This window comes from Sinohyriopsis cumingii, chromosome 7 (assembly GCF_028554795.1).
Source record: "Sinohyriopsis cumingii isolate HCF-2022 chromosome 7, ASM2855479v2, whole genome shotgun sequence".
NCBI classification, from domain to species: domain Eukaryota; kingdom Metazoa; phylum Mollusca; class Bivalvia; order Unionida; family Unionidae; genus Sinohyriopsis; species Sinohyriopsis cumingii.
Window position 1 is genome coordinate 80330792 of NC_142967.1, and position 20107 is coordinate 80350898.

Here is a 20107-nt window from a genome sequence, read left to right on the forward strand (position 1 = left end):
AGATTACAGTAGTGGTATTTGTGTTAACTCAGACGTGTGGAAGAAAAGGTAGGCATTTCTTGAAGAGCTCTGCATTTATGTAAGATGAATAACTTAATCAACTTAATAACTAAATTATAGATTAATATGTTTGTTAGCAAATAAATAGAAATAATATATAATTGTTTACAGAGACACATACATCTTTTTTTGTAAATGACGGTTCCAAAAAATTATTTGTCAGTGAGTATATACTTTTTTCCAAAACCACAAAATTTGAAACCTTCAAAAGGTTTTTTACAGTAAGCAGATAGTTCTGGCAGTTGATCTTTTCCATGACCCTTGTACATGGAGCATGCATATCAGATGACTAGGGTGGTGTGAAAGAACAATTTGGACATGATAATTTATTGGCACAAAGCAACACGGGGTGGATGGAAATGGAGTGAGCACTGTAGTTACAAATGATGTGAGTGTACAACGATTATACATATTTATCGTGGAGGTGATAAGGTCATGCAGTCAGTCTAGTTGGATATTGATCTCCCAAGTAACGGGAACATTGCAGCTTGAAAGAATATGTAGATCCTAGTATTTGTAATTATTTTGTTTTGTTCACCATCTAGGGACAGTTTGTGAATGAATATGTTGGAGAGATTATCGACAATGAACTCTGTCGGGAGAGAATAAGTCAAGCTCAACAGAACAAGTGTACAAACTTCTACTTGCTGGCTTTGGATAAATACAGGTATAATTTCATGACCGTTGTTAGTTTCAGAAAGCCTCACTGAAGGTTCAGATGATAGGTCTGTAATTTTTAAAATAATATTTTTAATCCTAAGGCAAAAAAGTAAAATGAAAACATCAGCAGTTGAGTTTAGTGATCAAATTATTCTTCATAAATTATTTAAGTACAAATTTAGATGAAGGTTTTATGAACAAATGTCGTTAATGCTGTTCCAGTAAAGCATACTTAAGACCCAATGAAGTCACTTTCAACATGGAGTAGTCACCCATAAATGCAATTTAGAATTTTTCATTTGAACTAAATGTAATTTGTGTATCCTGGCATATAATGTTTTTAAGAAATGCCTTCCATGGATACTGTGGATATTAAAATAGAACAGGCATAATGAAAATACACCTGATCACTGAAGTTTTGTTTCTCCATTGAAAGCACTTAGTTTTTAAATTCAAGAGACATCTAGAGACATGTATCATATAGTAGAATGTTATTTTGCACTGTTGAAATATTAGTGATTAAATGGTGTCAAAGTGAGATTACGAAAATAAATGAAGCAAATCTACCACTTTAAATATCGCAATCTCACCAGTATATCCTGCTGAACTTAGATCTCGTGTTTGTAAAGAAAAACAAATCATTTAAATTTACATCTGAAAAAATACATGCTATGCAGTATTTTAAGTCCCTGAGATGAGGTAGACAATCTGGCCTGGGTTTTTTAATGTTCTTGTATAGGTATATTTGTGTACAGCTTTGGTTGAAAATAAAATAATAATTCACATTCATACTTGCCTTCTGTCAGTACCACTCTACTCCCTGTGGGTTGGGGAATTATAATTTCTAAAAGTTATTTTGTCATTTATTGTTCCATAACCCCATTACTAATTCATTTTATGTTTAGAATATAACATCATCACATACGTCCCTTATGTGATTACCACTTACGTCCCCGTGTTTTGTGTCAGTATGTGGTCATGGATTGGAAAATTATATTAGTTGAAAATGCTTTTTTTTATCTGTTGTCTTTCTGTAACCCCTTTAACAATTACATACCTGACAACTATTATGATCTTACACTTGCCTGCATCAGGATTATGCTTGTTTGGTACATTTTTTTTAAAACAATGTAAAAATAAAGCAATGAAAAGTTGGATTTTGTCATTTTTATTATCATCTCTTTAAATTTGAGGTTTCTTTTTAAAACTAGCATAAGAGTACACTTATCGATCATAGATCTAAATGACTGAAAAATGTTTAAAGAGAGGGATATTTTTGAACTTTTGGATCAAATGAATCAATATTGCTTTAAAATTTATATTTTTAAATGTGTTAGGGATATAAAATACAGCATTTGGGTTGAGCACATCATGTTTGTTGAAGAATTGGTGAATTTTACTTTAGGATCATCAGGGAAAAGTTAGAAATCTAGACTAGTTGAAGTGTTGTGAATATAATTGGTAAATATGTTTTATGCTTGTATTCTTTCATTTTGCTTTATTTGTAACAGCTGTATGAGGCAAATTTCCAAAAACACAGACTGGATTCTTCAATTTGAAAATTAATATTTCATGTTCCTAATATTATTGAAGTCAATAGGTTAGTAGACCAGTCGTTAATTTAAAAATAACTACAGGTTCCAAACTTTCAAACATGTTGCTTCAGAAAAAACAAATCAATAGAGTTTTATAAATTTGAGAGAAAAAGAATATTCAAGTGATGTAATACATCACTCTGGTTGAGCACATAGTGTTGCTTATTGCATAATTTCTTCTTTTGATTTTAATCTTCACTCATTCAAAGTTAGACAAGTAGACGAGTTAAAGTGTAATATATAAATAATTTGCCGGTGTAACAAGATTTTAACCAGCTGCAGATCCAGCTAATTAGCAAATATAGATTTTAATTTTTATACAGCTTATTGTATTTGTGACATATAATATATAGATTACACTTTTTATGTTCAGGTTATGTTTTTTTGCCACTTTTATGATTGTTTAGTATGTGTATGAATCAGCTGTTAAATCTTACTGATAGTAGATGCTTGATCCAATACAAAGTCAAAGACCTTGACTCCCTTTAAGAAAGCCTCATTGTTGAGACAGATTAACCATCATATTATCTAATGTGAACAAAACTGTCTTTTCAGTAACTGTCCTCAAATCCATCTAATCCCATAATAATATTGTCTGTAGCCCATATACCAAACCTTGTATACTCAGAAATCGAATTTCATTTCACCCTTTGACATGGGAATTCATCTTCACCCAGAAGACACAAAAATTAGTGTTGCAGATATTGCACAATTCTGTATTTCTATGTGAAAACCTTCAAAATGATATTGGACTTTTGCAAATTTAAAATGTCCTCAGCCAATCCTGTCCTTTCTTCAGGGTAAAATTCAATGAAATCAGAGCCTCAGTGTGGCTATATATTCAAAAGGATAGAATGATGGAGGTACGGTTGGATAGCCATTGCAGTGCCCCATGGCACCATGTTAAGTCGGCTGCTGGTTAAAGCCTCCATTTGTACAGCTAAAAACACAGCTGTACTTCAATCTCGGAACAACGTTCAAACTTTCCAAAAAAGCCAATTTTGTCATCTTTTTGGTGTACTTTTCCAAAGAGAAAAGCTTGCAAAACCTGAAATGTGAAACCCATTAACATCCAAAATCATAAAAAAAGCATGATTTGCTCATAATATGTAAAGAAAGAAAAATATCTGTACTTCTGGCTGCTTGGTCACAATGGTATTAAGCATATTGAATTAGCTGATAAAGTTACCTTGTTGTCATCCATTTCCGAATGAATGATTTCATATACTGACTTTAATTATTGTATAATCAACTTGTTCTTCATCATGGCAAAATACACCTCTCCCTCGATAATTCACACACATCAGGGTCCAGAAGCATAGACCGCACTATAAGCAAGGGCGCGAGTTACCAGGGGACCTAAAACTAAATCTGCCAGACATCCAGAGAACCACAGGGTTGTAGGGGAACTGTGCTGTTTAATGACTGAATCCTTGTTTTACAATCACATTGAGAATAATTATCAATAAAGCGCTTTTTCTGCTGAAGTTGTTCATTATTCTGTATAAATTTCATTTATTTTCAAAATGTCCAACATCTGAAAGATCGATAACATGATTCCACCTGGCTTCAACTACCAACATGGTACACAAATACATTTTGTTTTGTTAAATAGTCTGGGTCGCAGAGTGACTTATAATTTATTTTATGAAACAAGAAGTCTACTAAGCAGGGAACAAGACTAAATGTTGATGCACTACCAAACAAGATTCCTTTTTATAAAAAAACACGCAATATTTGTTTTGTGTGACAATTGTCTACGTTGAAACTCAATTTTTGTATTGTTCAGCTAGTAAAATACGATGCCGTAATTTCATTGCAAGTAATAGTGAAACTCCTTATCATCCTTGAAGATGTCTCTACGTTCGAATTCTGGAATTCTCTGAAACTAGTTTTCCCTCCAGTGGTCCGTATTTATGAAACAAAGTTCTCATTTCACTTGGTTGCCTTGCTTTCTTTGATCACAGTTTTGAATGAGTCGGTTATTTTAGGTTTTTAAATTAGATTATGTACACAATAACATTTATGATACTGTTTGATTGGTCAACTGAAATGAGGTAACCGACATACGACCGGGGCCGCTGGTTCTTAAGCATGTAGGATTTGTATGCCTTTTTAAAAAAAAATTAAAATATTGTTATTCAGTCTTCTTTATTTCATTTAAAAGACGTAATTATATTGATTATAGAAAATGAGGCCAGCTTTTTATTTAGTGCAACAACAAAACAAATGCTTCTGCTCATCCAATATCAAAACACGATTGGCACTTAATTAGGTTCTCAGAGAAACACTCGTGGACATAGCTGTTATGGTAGATTGACACATTTTACATTTAATTACAAGAGGACATGTTGCATTTATCATGAATACACTTAAAAGGAACTAAAAGATAGAACTAGAACACAAATTTCAATTGATAAAGTTTTTTTTATTTAATTGATACTTATTTATTAAAAGGCTGCCTCTACAAGGTGTAAATGACATTTTCATTGATCAAAATTTCCTTGCATATCGTTAGTTACGGTGTACTAATAATGTTGTTTGTTTGGAAAGAAAATGTAACAAATTATATAACTTCTCATTAAAAGCTGCTATGTCATAATGGTGATTAAACTTTCCAGGTCCTATCTACCATTCTCGATGATAAAATGAGCGATATCTCAGAGTTTCCATTACCAATTTTGATTGCGATTTTCTTCAAGTTCAGCAAATAGGGATACATTTTTTGGGTATTTTAAGGTTTAAAAAATGGGATCCACATCTGACCCTGCATTATAAGTGGGTTTGCGAGTTATCAAAGCATGAGTCATCGAGGGAGTGGTGTATGTTGAATGAAAACCACAAACAAGCTCAGAACATCAAGCCCACTATTGTAGAATGGCTTTCTTCAAATAGAACATGTCACAGCGATGAAGTTGTATGGTACCATCCACATATCCGACATGCTTACCTGACTCATCCATACCTCTTGTTTTGTGAACCTCAACCAGAATGTGCCATTGTCCACTTATTCTTGTCAAATCTATAGACTTCCACCCTGTGAGGCAGAAATATTTGATGTGAACTCAATGAAGAAACTTTATAATGATATACCACCAAAGAAAATATGGGACTTTTTGAGGGAATTTATTTTATATTTAAAATATTGGTATAATTTAAGGATTTTATTTGTTTTACTTTTGTCTTTATTTTATATATCTTTTACAGAATGTTAACATCTATATGGTTTTGCTTTTATCGTGTTTACAGTGTTTGTTCAGAAGGCTTTATCTTATTAAGTGTTTTCTTTAGCAATTCTGTATATCTAGATATTTAGACCTTTCTTTTAATTGGCATCAGATAGCTAGTATTGTGCTTACGTGCCATTAAGCTCGACAACTAATACTACTACTAATTCTATATTGATACACAATTTTTTGTCCAATTTCGATAACACATGGTACAACTAGTTTGTATTATCGAGGTCATGGATCACTTCAGTTATGACCAAGAAACTTCATATTTATTATGCCTTTAGGAAGGATTTTTGTTTGGATTTTGTAATAAAGCTCAAATCAGTTTGGTAAGCAGTTTGGAAGACAGTTTACATAGGTGATGTTCTTATGGAAGATAGTTTACATAGGTGATGTTCTTGTGAAAGATAGTTTACATAGGTGATGTTCTTATGGAAGATAGTTTACATAGGTGATGTTCTTATGGAAGATAGTTTACATAGGTGATGTTCTTGTGGAAGATAGTTTACATAGGTGATGTTCTTGTGAAAGACAGTTTACATAGGTGATGTTCTTATGGAAGATAGTTTACATAGGTGATGTTCTTGTGAAAAATAGTTTACATAGGTGATGTTCTTATGGAAGATAGTTTACATAGGTGATGTTTTTGAAAAACATGTACTACAGAAGCCTCTCTAGGGAAGTGGTCAACTGATAAGTTTTGCAGGAGTGGATAATTCTCTAATAGGTGTTGTAGCCCATAGCCAGTATTTTTAAATGGATAAACATGGATAAATATTTCCATTTAATGTGCCTTTTCAAACATGCTTAAAATTGCAAGGCGAAGAAAATAAATAAGTAATAGTTCATGTAATTATGTTTTTTATTTATTTGTTTAACATTCTGTAGCACTTTTTCTCTTCAGCTGTAGTATTTGACAACAACAACAATACAGGACAGTTTGTACCCCACTTCCAATTTTAGCATAAAACCCCTGACAAATATTGTTAAAAAGTACACAAAAAAAGAATTTGTGCAGTGCATGTAATCTACTGATTTTTCCAGCCCTGAGTAAATAAACTGGTGAGTGATAGTGGTCCCACTTAGACCTCATGTTTTTCCTAGAATTTATCTCAAGTCAAGATTCTCATTGCAGGGTAATTGATGCTAGGTTTAAAGGAAACCTCTCTCGCTTCATAAACCACAGCTGTGACCCCAATCTTGTGACTCAGAAATGGCAGGTGAATGGAGATGTTCGTATTGGACTGTTTGCACTGAAGGATATTCAGGCAGGTAGGCACACCAATGTATCAAAGGTGTATTTTATTTAGGCATCTAGGCACACCATTGTATTCAAAGGTGTTTATTATTTAAATGGGTGTTAACAACATTAAGACATGCACGTAAGCACACCAATGTATCAAAGGTGTATTTTATTTAGGCATCTAGGCACACCATTGTATTCAAAAGGTGTATGTTATTTAAATGGGTGTTAACAACATTAAGACATGCACGTAAGCACACCAATGTATCAAAGGTGTATTTTATTTAGGCATCTAGGCACACCATTGTATTCAAAGGTGTATGTTATTTAAATGGGTGTTAACAACATTAAGACATGCACGTAAGCACACCAATATATCAAAGGTGTATTTTATTTAGGCATCTAGGCACACCATTGTATTCAAAAGTGTATGTTATTTAAATGGGTGTTAACAACATTAAGACATGCACAGAAGCACACCAATGTATCAAAGGTGTATTTTATTTAAATGGGTGTTAAAACACTAAGACAGGCAGGTAAGCACACCAATGTATGAAAGGTGCATTTTATTTAAACATGTGTTATAACACTAAGACAGGCAGGTAGTCACACCAGTGTATCAGAGGTGTATTTTATTCAAATAGGTGTTATAATACTAAGACAGGCAGGTAGGCACACTGATGTAAAAGTGTATTTTATTTAAATAGGTGTTACAACCCTAAGACTGGCAGGTAGATACACCAATGTATCAAAGGTGTATTTTATTTAAATAGGTGTTACAGCCCTAATACTGGCAGGTAGGTACACCAATGTATCAAAGGTGTATTTTATTTAAATGGGTGTTTCAATAGTAAGACTGGGTTTTTCCATCACATCCAAGTCACACAACTTAGTGGAAAAGATTTTCTTTCAAACAGCCAAGATTAAAGTTAAGTCAGATGACTGGATTTGAGTAAGCAGTAAAATGGCTTTTGACTAACGTGGCATATATTGGATTTTTACTTGTATCTTATAAATAATTTGTTCTACTTATTGTGGATTGAGCAGGAATTTAAATAATGACATAACAGTTGTGAGCAGACCTGTCTTGGAAGACCATCTCTTCTGACCAACAGTCTGGCCAATCAAAGTGATGGTCTCTAATGACTATTCATAACACTGTATAATCCATACATCTGCATTGTGAATCTGGTCTTAAAACAGTTGTTCTAATAGCAGTGGTCTTTCAACACAGGTTTTGCTGTATTGAATTATGTGATGTATGTGGTTTGCTAATGCAGAAACTAAATCAAAGTCTGCTCTTGTATTTTTTAAATTTAATCTTTAAACAGAAAGGAAATAATGGCTCTTTCACCAATGTCCAGTATAAACAGCACCAAATTTAGTGAACATTCCTGCTGTAACAGAATGAAGTCAAGTTGAAGACACAAAATGAGATTTTTTTTTGATAATGCAAGTTGATGAATATGTAATCTGACACCCTAGCTCACAACTTTATTTCAGTAGAACACAAACTATTAAAACTTGAAGACTGAAAGACCTAACTTAACACATGCACACAAATACTATTATACTAATGTTTGAATGATGAGCAAAATTCTTTGAATTATTATTTCCAACCACAACATTAATTAAGAAAAGGTCCTACACCCCATTGTATAAAACATATAATTGAATTCAACTTAGTCTTTCCCTTGACCCTCATTTGTGCATCAGCACCATTAAATTTTTAATGTGACCGCAATTTTTGAATTTTACTCACCCCCGTTCTGACACATGAGGGATTTTTTTTCTAAATCTTGCACGCCCTAGGAGAAATACTGACTTGTCTATTCAGCTGCAGGTATTTATAATGTGAAACAGACTATTCTATTCATTAGCAATGAATCGTGTAACATAAGTCTGACTTGATAAACTGGACAGGGTTCGATAAGGATCAATTTTGGTGGTCCCCAATTAGCATTAAGTTAGTGTACCTGTAAATAAGAGTATTTGTTATGGTTATGCTGTCTTGTTTGATTGTCTACTAAAACATACATATGATATAATAAAATTGTGTGATATCAACACTTAATTTTGTTCAATCAAAAACTCAAATTTCGCCAGATTTTCATATCTTTGAAGGCTGCGAAAAAACAAGCAACATAGTTGTAAAACATGCTTGATTTTTTCTTGCAGAAAACTTTTTGGCACCATCTAATACATATGCAAATTTTTTGTATGTATTTTCTCATTTTCACTCGTCCATAATACTGTATCATTTATTTTTGTTGGGCTCAATATTTGTGGTTTTGTAAAAACAAAAAGGGCATTTTCGTGGGTACTTAAATTTGTGGTTTTGCCTGTCAAAGTTTGTATATTAGTAGGTATTTAATTTCATGGTTTAACCTCTATAAATACCCAAAATAAAGAATACAAAAGAATAAAACTGCCGACACAAATGGCGGTCACATTAATGTTTAAAACAATACTACCACCTGTATGAGCACAGATCAAAGACCTGGCAAGTTCAATACTTACATCGTGTTTTCAACCAAGTGAATAACATCAGTCAACCAATGCAGCCAAGAACACCAGAAACAAGACTTCCATCTCTATGAGCACAAATAAAACGCCTTTCAACATTAGTCACTTTCACCATGGTTTTATTTGACTGCTCAACATCAAAGGAAACCAATGCAGCCAACAACACTGGGCCAATCAGTTATTAAAGTACATATGAATGATCTCTTACTTAAACCAATGTCCATCAAATTGCACCATCAGTACTATCTGACGATCATGGCATGAACACAGTGGCTTAAGCCTGATACTCCATCGATAATGGTGTTCCCAAGGCAGCCCGCAAATTCAGTAGCGATCTGAGTTGTACGATCAGTGAGACCACTGTACAGAGTATGCGGGACCAATACATAAAGTTAAAAAGGCAAGATGGCCAAGAAGTTTCTAATTTACCCAAATCACCCTGGGCAATCCTTTGATGCTAGGAAGCATGGTTGATGCGGAGATGCAAGATTGGATGAAGAAAGTTAGAATTAATGGAGGAGTGATCAGTATTAGGATTGTAATGGCTGGGGCAGAGGCTGTGATCACCAAGCATGCTCGCAGCCAGCTGGCACGTTGTGGTGGACAGATCAGCATCACCAAGCCATGGGACGAGGTTGCTACTTTGCCATATGGGATTTGTTAAACGGCAAGGAACGAAAAGCGTAAAACAGCTGCCTTGTGATTTTGAAGACATTAAGAAAATGTTCTTAGAAAAGGTTAACACTGTAGTGAAACAGCACAATAATCCAGACTGTCTTATAATAAATTGGGATCAGACCAGGTGTCAACTGGTTCAGGTGGCAACTGGACGATGGAAGCCTGTGGATCTAAGCAAGTGTCAGTTTCCACACTTGATGACAAGAGGCAGATTATGATTTTACTTGCAATAGCAAAATCCGGAACTCTCCTGCACCCACAAGTCATTTATGCAAGGAAGACTGACATGCCTGCCTAAGGGTGTAGTTTTCCCTAACCACTGGGATGTGAATCAAACCTACTCACACTGGAGTAACAAAGAATCTATGACATGTTATGTGGATAATGTCATCATTCCATATGTGAACAAAACACATGACCAGCTACCCCTTGTGCAATGCAGTCAGCAAGCAGTGGCACTATTTGATGTGTTTAGAGCCCATCAAAGTGTGAAGTTGCTAACTAAATTGAAAGAAAGTGGAATCACTTTTTTGTTTGTGCCTGCCTCTTGTACAGACCAACTTCAGCCACTAGACTTGACAGTAAATAAAGAGTACAAAGAAGAATTAAAGTCACACTTCCATGAGTGGTATGCTAAACAAGTCATCGACACCATTACGAAAAAAATGATGTTACTGGTGACAATCATTGGATAGTATTAGGAAACCTTGCAACCTCATTAATGAAGCCAATTCATGCTGAATGGATAATTGCATCTCCTGCGACAATGAGTGAAAGATTGGACCTAATTATCAGTGGTTTTGAGAAAGCTGGATTTGTTTAATTCAGCAATTTGGGGATTATTTATCTGAGAAGCATACAGTGTTTTATTAATAATAATGTTTCAAGAAATAGTTATAGTATTTTTACAAGATTGTTGTTCTTTTGGATTAAAAATGCATGGATAAAATGAAATGTGCTTTTAGAAGGATTTAAATGTTTCAACAACAGTTGTACTCGAATGAAGGATTGACTTGAATAAGTATTAAATTTAATTTTTATATACTGTTATTTTGTGTTATTTTTTCTTTCATACTGTTATTTTTTTTTTCTTTCTTCATTTTCAGTATTACTATTGTTTGAATACCTTATGTTTTTTCTATGTTTTCTCTCTATCCTTACTCACCGCACATATCGATTTAAGGCAGTTAGTATAAAATTACAGCTATCAGATACCGTGTCGAACGTGTGCATTGAAACAATATAAAATGATTTATAATTTTTGTTTCAAAAGGTTAACATAAAATATAAAACAAACACATGTAAAAGCTAATGTTTAATTACCAGATTTCAGTATTGACCTTGATTTATCAGATACTAATAGCTGTGTTAATCTCTGGGAATGAAACACTGAAAGAAAACCAGTGGGGGGGCATCATCCTACGTGGATCATTTTTCGTTGGGGATTTACATTCATGGTTTGGGGCAACAACAGAAACCATGAAAAATGGTCCCCCATGAAAATTGATGATATTACAGTAATCAGAAAAATGAAGACAACTGTATTTCTTAGATCACCAGTTCATTTCTTATTGCCAGACATTTCGATTTATACGGATGCACACATGACTGGTCGATGTGACTTTTTTCAGCTCTTCTTTCCATGTTAGTTGAATTTGGTCCCTTCAGGATTGCTCCAGATATTTCAGTCTCTTGGAGATGAGGCCATTGCAAATAGTTAGTTGTGCTCCAAGCATTTCTGTTCCTTGGAGATGAGGCCATTGCAAATACTTCTCTGTGCTCCAAGCATTTCTGTCCCTTGGTGATGAGGCCATTGCAAATACTTCTCTATGCTCCCAGCATTTCTGTCCCTTGGAGATGAGGCCATTGCAAAAACATTTCTCTGCTCCAAGCATTTCTGTCCCTTGGAGATGAGGCCATTGCAAATACTTCTCTGCATTCCAAGCATTTCTGTCCCTTGGAGATGAGGCCATTGCAAATACTTCTTTGTGCTCCAAGCATTTCAGTCTCTTGGAGATGAGGAATAGTTAGTCGTGCTCCAAGCATTTCTGTCCCTTGGAGATGAGGCCATTGCAAATACTTAGTTGTGTTCCAAGCATTTCAGCTCCTTGGTGATGAGACCATTGCAAATACTTCTGTGTTCAAGCATTTCACTTCCTTGGTGATGAGACCATTGCAAATACTTCTCTGTGTTCCAAGCATTTCTGTCCCTTGGAGATGAGGCCATTGCAAATACTTCTCTGTGCTCCAAGCATTTTGATCCATTGGAGATAAAGCCATTGCAAATGCTTAACTGTTGCAGCAGATGTTATACAGAAAGAGCATACATTTTTTGTGTCATAACGACTTCTGTCTCTTCATAGGGCTGGTGAGAACTCAGTTCCCAAACCTCAGCATTTCTTTATGTGATTTTATTTCTGATGGTGTCCTCATCAACAAATCCACATTCAGGTCTGCTACATCCCAAGCTTACTTCTTGTGGACTAACTGTCCTGACAGAATCAGCAGAATGCATACTGAATAGTTCTTTTATCCTTTGCATGGTTTGCACAATCTTGCAAAGTGTATGAATTTTGGTGGTTACCTTGAAAAGTATTTTTCTTGGAGATCAGCTCCAAGAAGTACTAGAAAGTGCTTCAGAATGATCATTTGCCCTTAAAAGTACTTGAATTTTAGAAACAAAAACATTAATTTACTGGCATAATTACCGAGAAAGAAAATAAAAGATCCATTAAAGAAGCTAGAAAACTGATTTTCCTATTATTTAAAAGTTAGATTGATTATGTATTCAGTAAGAATTTGGTTGGTTCATTTGTATCCTTGTTAGCACTCAGCCCTGTTTGGGATTTGTAACCACTTCATGAAAATGAACAGATGATGTGTTAAGTGAGTCGTTAAAGGTGATAAAGAAATGTTGGTTAAGTGCTCAGCGATGATGTAACCTCTCCTAGATCAATGAAAAGAAGATTTGTGGCAAGAGTGAAATATAAAAACAAAATGAAATCGTGACAATAGAAATGAATTTAGAATATTTTTGGTGCTTAAATATGAAAAAGTCAAGGAGTTACAAACTCAAATGAATAAGAGTGCAAACTCAAATATTTATATAGACATGACTACACCTCTACTGTCATGCCTTCAATACCCTTGAGTTAGTGTCTTCACCAAGGTCAAGTTTAACAAGAAATATTTTGGAGATCATTTTAAGAATGATGTGATTCTGAAATTTAATGAATGTTGAATACCAAAATCAAAGCATTCATTTTGAGTTTATTTACGTTTCATTATAATGCTTAAAAATGAATTTTTATTGTCCTTGAAAAGTGCTTGAATTCCAAGATGTAAAATTGGTATGAACTGTGCCTTGGTCTTGTATAGCTGCCAAATGTCCTGTTTTTTTTCCATATTTGTGCCGTATTATGGACCTTCATACTGGTGTATGTTTCTCTTGCAAAAAATATGTTTTTTAATTTTAAAAAATAATAAATTTCCTTGCAATTTTCAGTTGAGAACGGGCACCCAGTTCCATTTTGATAGGAATGTATCACATTAATATAGGAATACAGTTCTAAAATATGATTGGTTCATTTGAAATCTAGGCTACCATGCCTGTCTTTATCCACCATATGCAAACAGATGCCACTATCATTGTATTTCATCACCGTAATATTCAACTTCTAATCATGTTGAATAGGAAAGCAGAATATTCAGAATTTTCTCCAGGAAAGACAAGAAAACAGAATTGGAAATACAATTGGGCCATCTTGTTTAGATTTGTGAAACCATCTAGCAGAGGAGAAAATTTACATTTTGCAAATGTGATTTCGCTATTTGGTATGGAGGCACCTACGAAATACAAGAGCATGAAAAAGCTAATAAACATCACCTTGCTGCTTCATCATCAACAACTCAGCCTAAACTTATGACATAAAAACCAGAAATAACTTTGATGTAGTTCGATCAAAATTCGGTTTATTACATTTCTTTTAGAAATGAACTTTCATCTTCCAGTTACTAGTGTTGCTAGAGATTTATTTCACACACATTTTTCAGACAGTAAAATCGCAAAGGATTACTCGTGTGAAAAAATGAAAACAGTTCAGCAAGAAAATCACACAGAATTCAGATCATCAATGAAAGATGGTACATTGGAATTGATAATGATTGGGGGGGAAAAACACACAAAAAATGTGGTGTGGTAAAGGCTACTATAAGCAACCAGTGTGTTGAGTGTATATTGTACTCTTGCATTTTCTAAATTGGCATCTGAATGGAACAGGGTGGCCATTCAGAAAGTGCAAGAGTGCAACACGTGCACCTTTGACATTATATTATTAAGGAAGGTTTGGTCCTACTTTACTGATGGTTGTAGATATTGTAAATACACATGGTTACTTATGCATTAAAATTTTAAATATCAGTATTTCTTTTTGAAAATCAGTATTTTTGTCATAAGCAGTCAGAATTTTTGTACTCCAGTATTGGCAACTTCGGTCTTGTCTGAGATTTTTTGGGTTGTCCTTTGCAGTTCTTTTTGCGATGATGTAGAATGACAAGCTTCTGACCTGTGTCTTACAGATTAGTCTACAACCTGGGTGGCCAGTGTCCTTGTTAACTGGAATGATCTCATTAAAGCACCATTCTTATACTGCTTCGATTCCCAGGTCTTGCAGAATGCCAACTAATCCTGATGATTCACCTCAAACAGGAAACATGGAACATATGCCTCCTCAGTTAAGCAAAGGAGATACCCAGGAGAGTCCTGCCTTCTCCATGCCTGCTGAATCAACCTTGCATACAGGTTTTCATCCAAACCCAGATATGTTGAACATGAACACCTAACTTATATCAAACAAGCCCCAATGAAGAAATTTTTTTCAAAACAAGTGGAGGACAAAATTTATTGACCAAGACAGCTCATCACTTTGGAAGTATGGGGAAAAATGGAGTTCTCTCCCAGTGTTGTGAGCAACCCATCTCTCCCATAATTCCTCATTACAACAAATAACTAACTTCTTCAATTGCTTTTAAGGAGAAGTGTGTTCTCATCACATTCAAATTCTGTCATTGAACAAATCACATACATTATAGTGCATGTAAGTGAGGATATAATCTATATTTGACAAGCAGACTGAAATCATTGCACTAACAAGACAAAGATGAATAGAACGAAGAAACCACCCTAAGAATAGGATGCTGGAATGTCAGAACCATGACAATTGGCTTGTCCAAAGACCTACAGCAGATATGTGATGTACTTGATCAATGTCGAGCTGAAAAGACTAAACATTGAGATTGTAACCCTCAAAGATATACACTTCAAGTCGACTTTATCGCTTCAAGAGAAAGACTATACTTCACCTTCTTCTGGCAAGGACTAAATACAGAAGAAATAAAAGAGTACAGAGAAGAAATAAAAGAATATGGAGAATGCTTCCAAAAAAACTTTCCTGGGGATGTTTGACCCTCACATAAGTTGTTAGAGAACTATTAACTGTTGAGGGCTCCTCAAATCGTGTGTGTATTCCCCAACATTACAATTGTCCACTGAAACAAAGTTCCAGTTTTATGACACACTCAAGGCAACCATCAACGAAATACCAAAACATGAACATCTGTACCTGTATGGGGATTTTAACGCTTGAGTAGGTGTTGATTGTGACTCATAGTCCACTTGTATAGAAAATAATAGTGCTTGGAAAGTGAACAAAAATGGGCAGAGACTACTTGAACTTTACTCCTACCATGACCTCTGCATCACTAACATGTATTTCAAGACAAAACCTGAACACAGGGTGCGATGGAGACAGACCAGATTTGTCTACTGGCATGAACACAGGGTGTGATGGAGACAGACCAGATTTGTCTACTGGCATGAACACAGGGTGTGATGGAGACATCCCAGATTTGTCTACTGGCATGAACACAGGGTGTGATGGAGACATCCCAGATTTGTCTACTGGCATGAACACAGGGTGTGATGGAGACAGCCCAGATTTGTCTACTGGCATGAACACAGGGTGTGATGGAGACAGCCCAGATTTGTCTACTGGCATTAACACAGGGTGTGATGGAGACAGCCCAGATTTGTCTACTGGCACCAATGGATCTGATCATCACCATGCATATTAGCTTCAGTGGCATCTTCATCATGAATTACCTGATACTGTAGCACTGAAATGCAACATGGATCATTCCTTAGTATGTAGTAAGTCAGGCTTAAGCCAAAGCACTGGTTACAACACAAAGGGATTCCCTGCATCAGTGTTGTCATCACAGCTGGGAGAGAGAAGCCTCATCTGTACACTGATGCCCAACAACAAGCTCTCCTCTCCAACAGCCCTGACATGAGTGCCCAGCAGAAATGGAAGCTACCGACGAATGCAATCATCAGCACAGTCCTGTCCGTTTTCAGCAAATAGCAGAACAAGACCAGTGATTGGTTCAAGGCAAACTCTGGTGAAATGATCCCAGTTGTTGAGGCCAAATGCATCATCCTTGCTATCTGCAAGAAGGTCCCAAATCTTGATGCTTAACCGGTTGCTAGATGCTGTTCCAATGACTGTTAGCTGCAGCTATGTCAGAACATCCAGACATCAGAATATACAGACAATATCAGAGGCATGTACAATGGGATCAAGAAGTCAATAGGTCATATTTAAAAAAAAGGCAGCCCCTCTAAAATCAATTACAGGGGTGGCCATAAATGGTTGTGACAAGCAACTGGAGTGGTGGATAGAACACTGCTTGGAGCTGTACTCCTGGGAAAACATCAGCGATACAGCCCTCAGTGTCATCAAGAGACTGGGTAAATACAGTGATACAGCCCTCAGTATCATCAAGAGACTGGGTAAATACAGCGATACAGCCCTCATTATCATCAAGAGATTGCCCACCATGGATTAACTCAATGATGAACTCAGCATGCAAATGGAAAGTCTCCCGGAAAATACGTGAATTGTGTCTTCCCTGATTGCAGCTTCAGAGCAGAATGGTTCATCGTCAACATGATTTCATGGTTCTTAATGGTCTTTGAAGGTCTTTGACAGTTTGGGAAAAATGAGGTAGCATTTTCAAGGCCTTGAAAGTTTGGGAAATTTGAGCAGATTACCCTGAGGTCTTTAAAAGTCTTTGAAAATTGAAATAAACCCAAACGTTGTAATTTCTTTCCATAATCACAAATAAAATTGTCCAAGGTTGTTAGAATCGGATGTAGTCGAGTTTTCCTGGTTTCTTGCTTTTGAAATTAGGAAAATAATTATAGTTTGAATTTCATCATTAAACAATATTGTATTTTTCATTCATTGTTTTCTCATATAACATAACTTGTATTCAAAATGTTAGAGAAAGTAGGTCTTGGAAATCTATGTTTGTGGTCTTTGAAAGTTTGGGAAAAGTCTTTTAACTTATCATTCAGAATTCTGTATGAACCCTGGATTTTCTCATTTATAGAACTGCAAAAGAAGTGTAAGTTACAGAGAAGGCCAAAAATCAACATAGCCTTCATTGACCTGTCAAACAGCTTTCGACTAATTCTGCCTCCATTGTATCCACGGCATCTGCTGGAAGGACAGAGTTTCCAACATAGAGGTTCTAAAACATGCACATCCCTAGCATGGACACATTGCTACAACACCATTGCCTATGATGGCTTGGACATGTACACTGAATGGATGATGGGTGCATACCTAAGAATATCCTCTACAATGGTCGGTTCTCTGGCAAAAGGCCACTGGGCCACCCATGCCTGTGCTTCATAAATGTGTACAAGAGAGACATCAAAGCCTTGGACATTGATCTAGACAGCTGGAAAGTACATGCTCAGGACCAAATTAGCTTGAGGCTTGAGCTCAATCAAGGTCTTCAGAGAAGTGAGAGACAACAGTTGCAATTGGCAGGGGTGAAAAGAGCCAGTAGAATGAACAAGATAAAACAACATCTGGAAACCCAAGACACCAGCTTCATTTGTAACAGATGCAACAGATATTGTCATTACCAAGAGCCACAACAGTCACTGCTCATCAGCTACTTCAGAGCACAGTTCCGATACACTTTGCTGAATTTGTGAGGGAATTTTTGTTTGAACTGTATCCATGCATAACCACATACGAAACTTAGTCTGTATCTCACATGAAACTTGAAGCTGTTTTACATACATTAAGAGACCGGAGACCAGACTAACTCAAGGGTAGAATGTGACACCATGATCTTACCTGTTCTCTTAAATCATTATGATTTGATAATATATTTGAAGAAGAAACCATTTTTTAGAGCAAAATGTTTCTTCTTTAATACTTACCTAATCATAATAGAATGCATCTTCACATGCCTTCCCCAGTTACATCCCTTGAAGAGCACCCCAGTAGTAACTGCCAATTGACTGGATTTGGGGATACAGGGGCAGACCACACTAGTTTGACTGCTACTTTGACAAGCAGATGACATTTTGGTACTTAAGTTGCTGTAATAGGTCGAAAAACATGGTGATCATCTTTGGAGAGTTAGATTCATGAGGTAAACTCCTAATGGTCATGTAAGTATTCTCAAGTCTGAAATACGATTTTGTAGAAAAGACTTTTTTAAGCATTTAGCATATCTCAAAAGACTAGTTTGTATGCCTTGCAGAAGACAAATAATATATTCCTCAACATGAATTTCTTTGTCTTGGTTCCAACTTTTGCATTATTTATTTTTCTTGGGTAATTCACTGAAATTAGAAGATTTTTATTTTTCCATTTAAATTGCATAACGTCATCGAATTGCATACACATAAAGTCATGTTTATCATTACAACCGCATTGAAATGTGTTATACCATATTATTTGTACTCCCCTCAAGTGTTTGATAAACTGAAACTGCAAGTACCAAAAGCCCAAGTACAACAAAACTGCAGAGCAGGAATCACTGCATACGGAAACCCCAAATACAAATCCCAAATTCTCGTGAGGCAGGAATCACTGCATCAGAAACCCCAAATATGAATCCCAGATTCTCGCAAGGCAGGAATCACTGCATACGGAAACCCCAAATACGAATCCCAAATTCTCGCAAAGCAGGAATCACTGCATATGAAAACCCCAAATACGAATCCCAAATTCTCGCAAGGCAGGAATCACTGCATACGGAAACCCCAAATACGAATCCCAAATTCTCGCAAGGCATTAAAGCCTGAGTACATATTGCAAGGCAGGATATCCCAGGTACAGAAACTCAAGAGTACACATCACAAGGCAGCTTAGATATGTGAGGAGGAAATAGAGAAGTCATCAGTTGGTCCAATTTGCATCTTGGTTGTTTGTTCTACTAGTTGTACAAACAATGGAGTGGAGAGATTTCTTGGGGTGTTCTAGCAAAGCATCAAGAGATCGCTTCCTAAAATAATGTTTCTGTCATGCACCTGCAAAACTACACCATCAAAAACATGTCCTATGCTAATATGGCTTACTAAAATTTGTTTTGTTTTGCATTCAGTCTTTTTAAGACTTATCTTGTTTTTCACACACACTTCATAATGACGTGAATACAATTTATTGGATGTATATTTTCTGCCAGCCTGTGGTAAAATGACACGTCTTAGAATATGCTTTGCTTTTGTCAATAAAAAAAAATTTCTTCCATTTTCTTTAATTATTGCATGATGGGGAATATTACAAAGGTAGCAAAATCCTTTTATGGAGATAAGGGATGTTCTGTGGTCCTGCACATGTGGCTCGCATTGTAATATGAGTGAATTTTACTTCTTGTATCCTGTCTTTTGATGTGTACAGTAAACCTTATTTGTTTTATATTTTGCATTCTGAGAAACCTTTCATGTAGAATTTGTGTGGCTTTAAGTGAATTTTCCATGTGAAATATTAGGAAAGTGATGGGTTGTTCATTTGACCTTATATTTATGACTCCAGAGGTACCAAAATAAAACCTTTTTCAATTAATATGTTTGTTATGTTACAAATAAATTGTAAACATAATTTTTCAGTTAAATTATGAGAAAATCACACAGAAATACAAAATGGACAACAAGCAATCTTCAGTTCATCCATCAATGGGAAGCCAAATCTTCATCCTGGTCAAACACATCAAAAGATGACAATGATATACCTAGAATGGTGTTA

The 20107-nt window shown here is 35.5% G+C and overlaps 1 protein-coding gene and 1 pseudogene across 1 annotated transcript in view; both read left to right on the forward strand.

Moving 5' to 3' along the window:
- LOC149795606 (uncharacterized) overlaps window positions 1–20107 on the forward strand; it is a 61959-nt gene that overhangs the window by 16016 nt on the left and 25836 nt on the right. The window contains exons 5-6 of the mRNA XM_089965429.1: window positions 606–727; window positions 6684–6820. Of these exons, the coding sequence (XP_089821555.1) occupies window positions 606–727; window positions 6684–6820 (259 nt within the window). The remainder of the gene's footprint in view (window positions 1–605; window positions 728–6683; window positions 6821–20107) is intronic.
- LOC149795607 (uncharacterized) lies at window positions 9602–10818 on the forward strand (annotated as a pseudogene).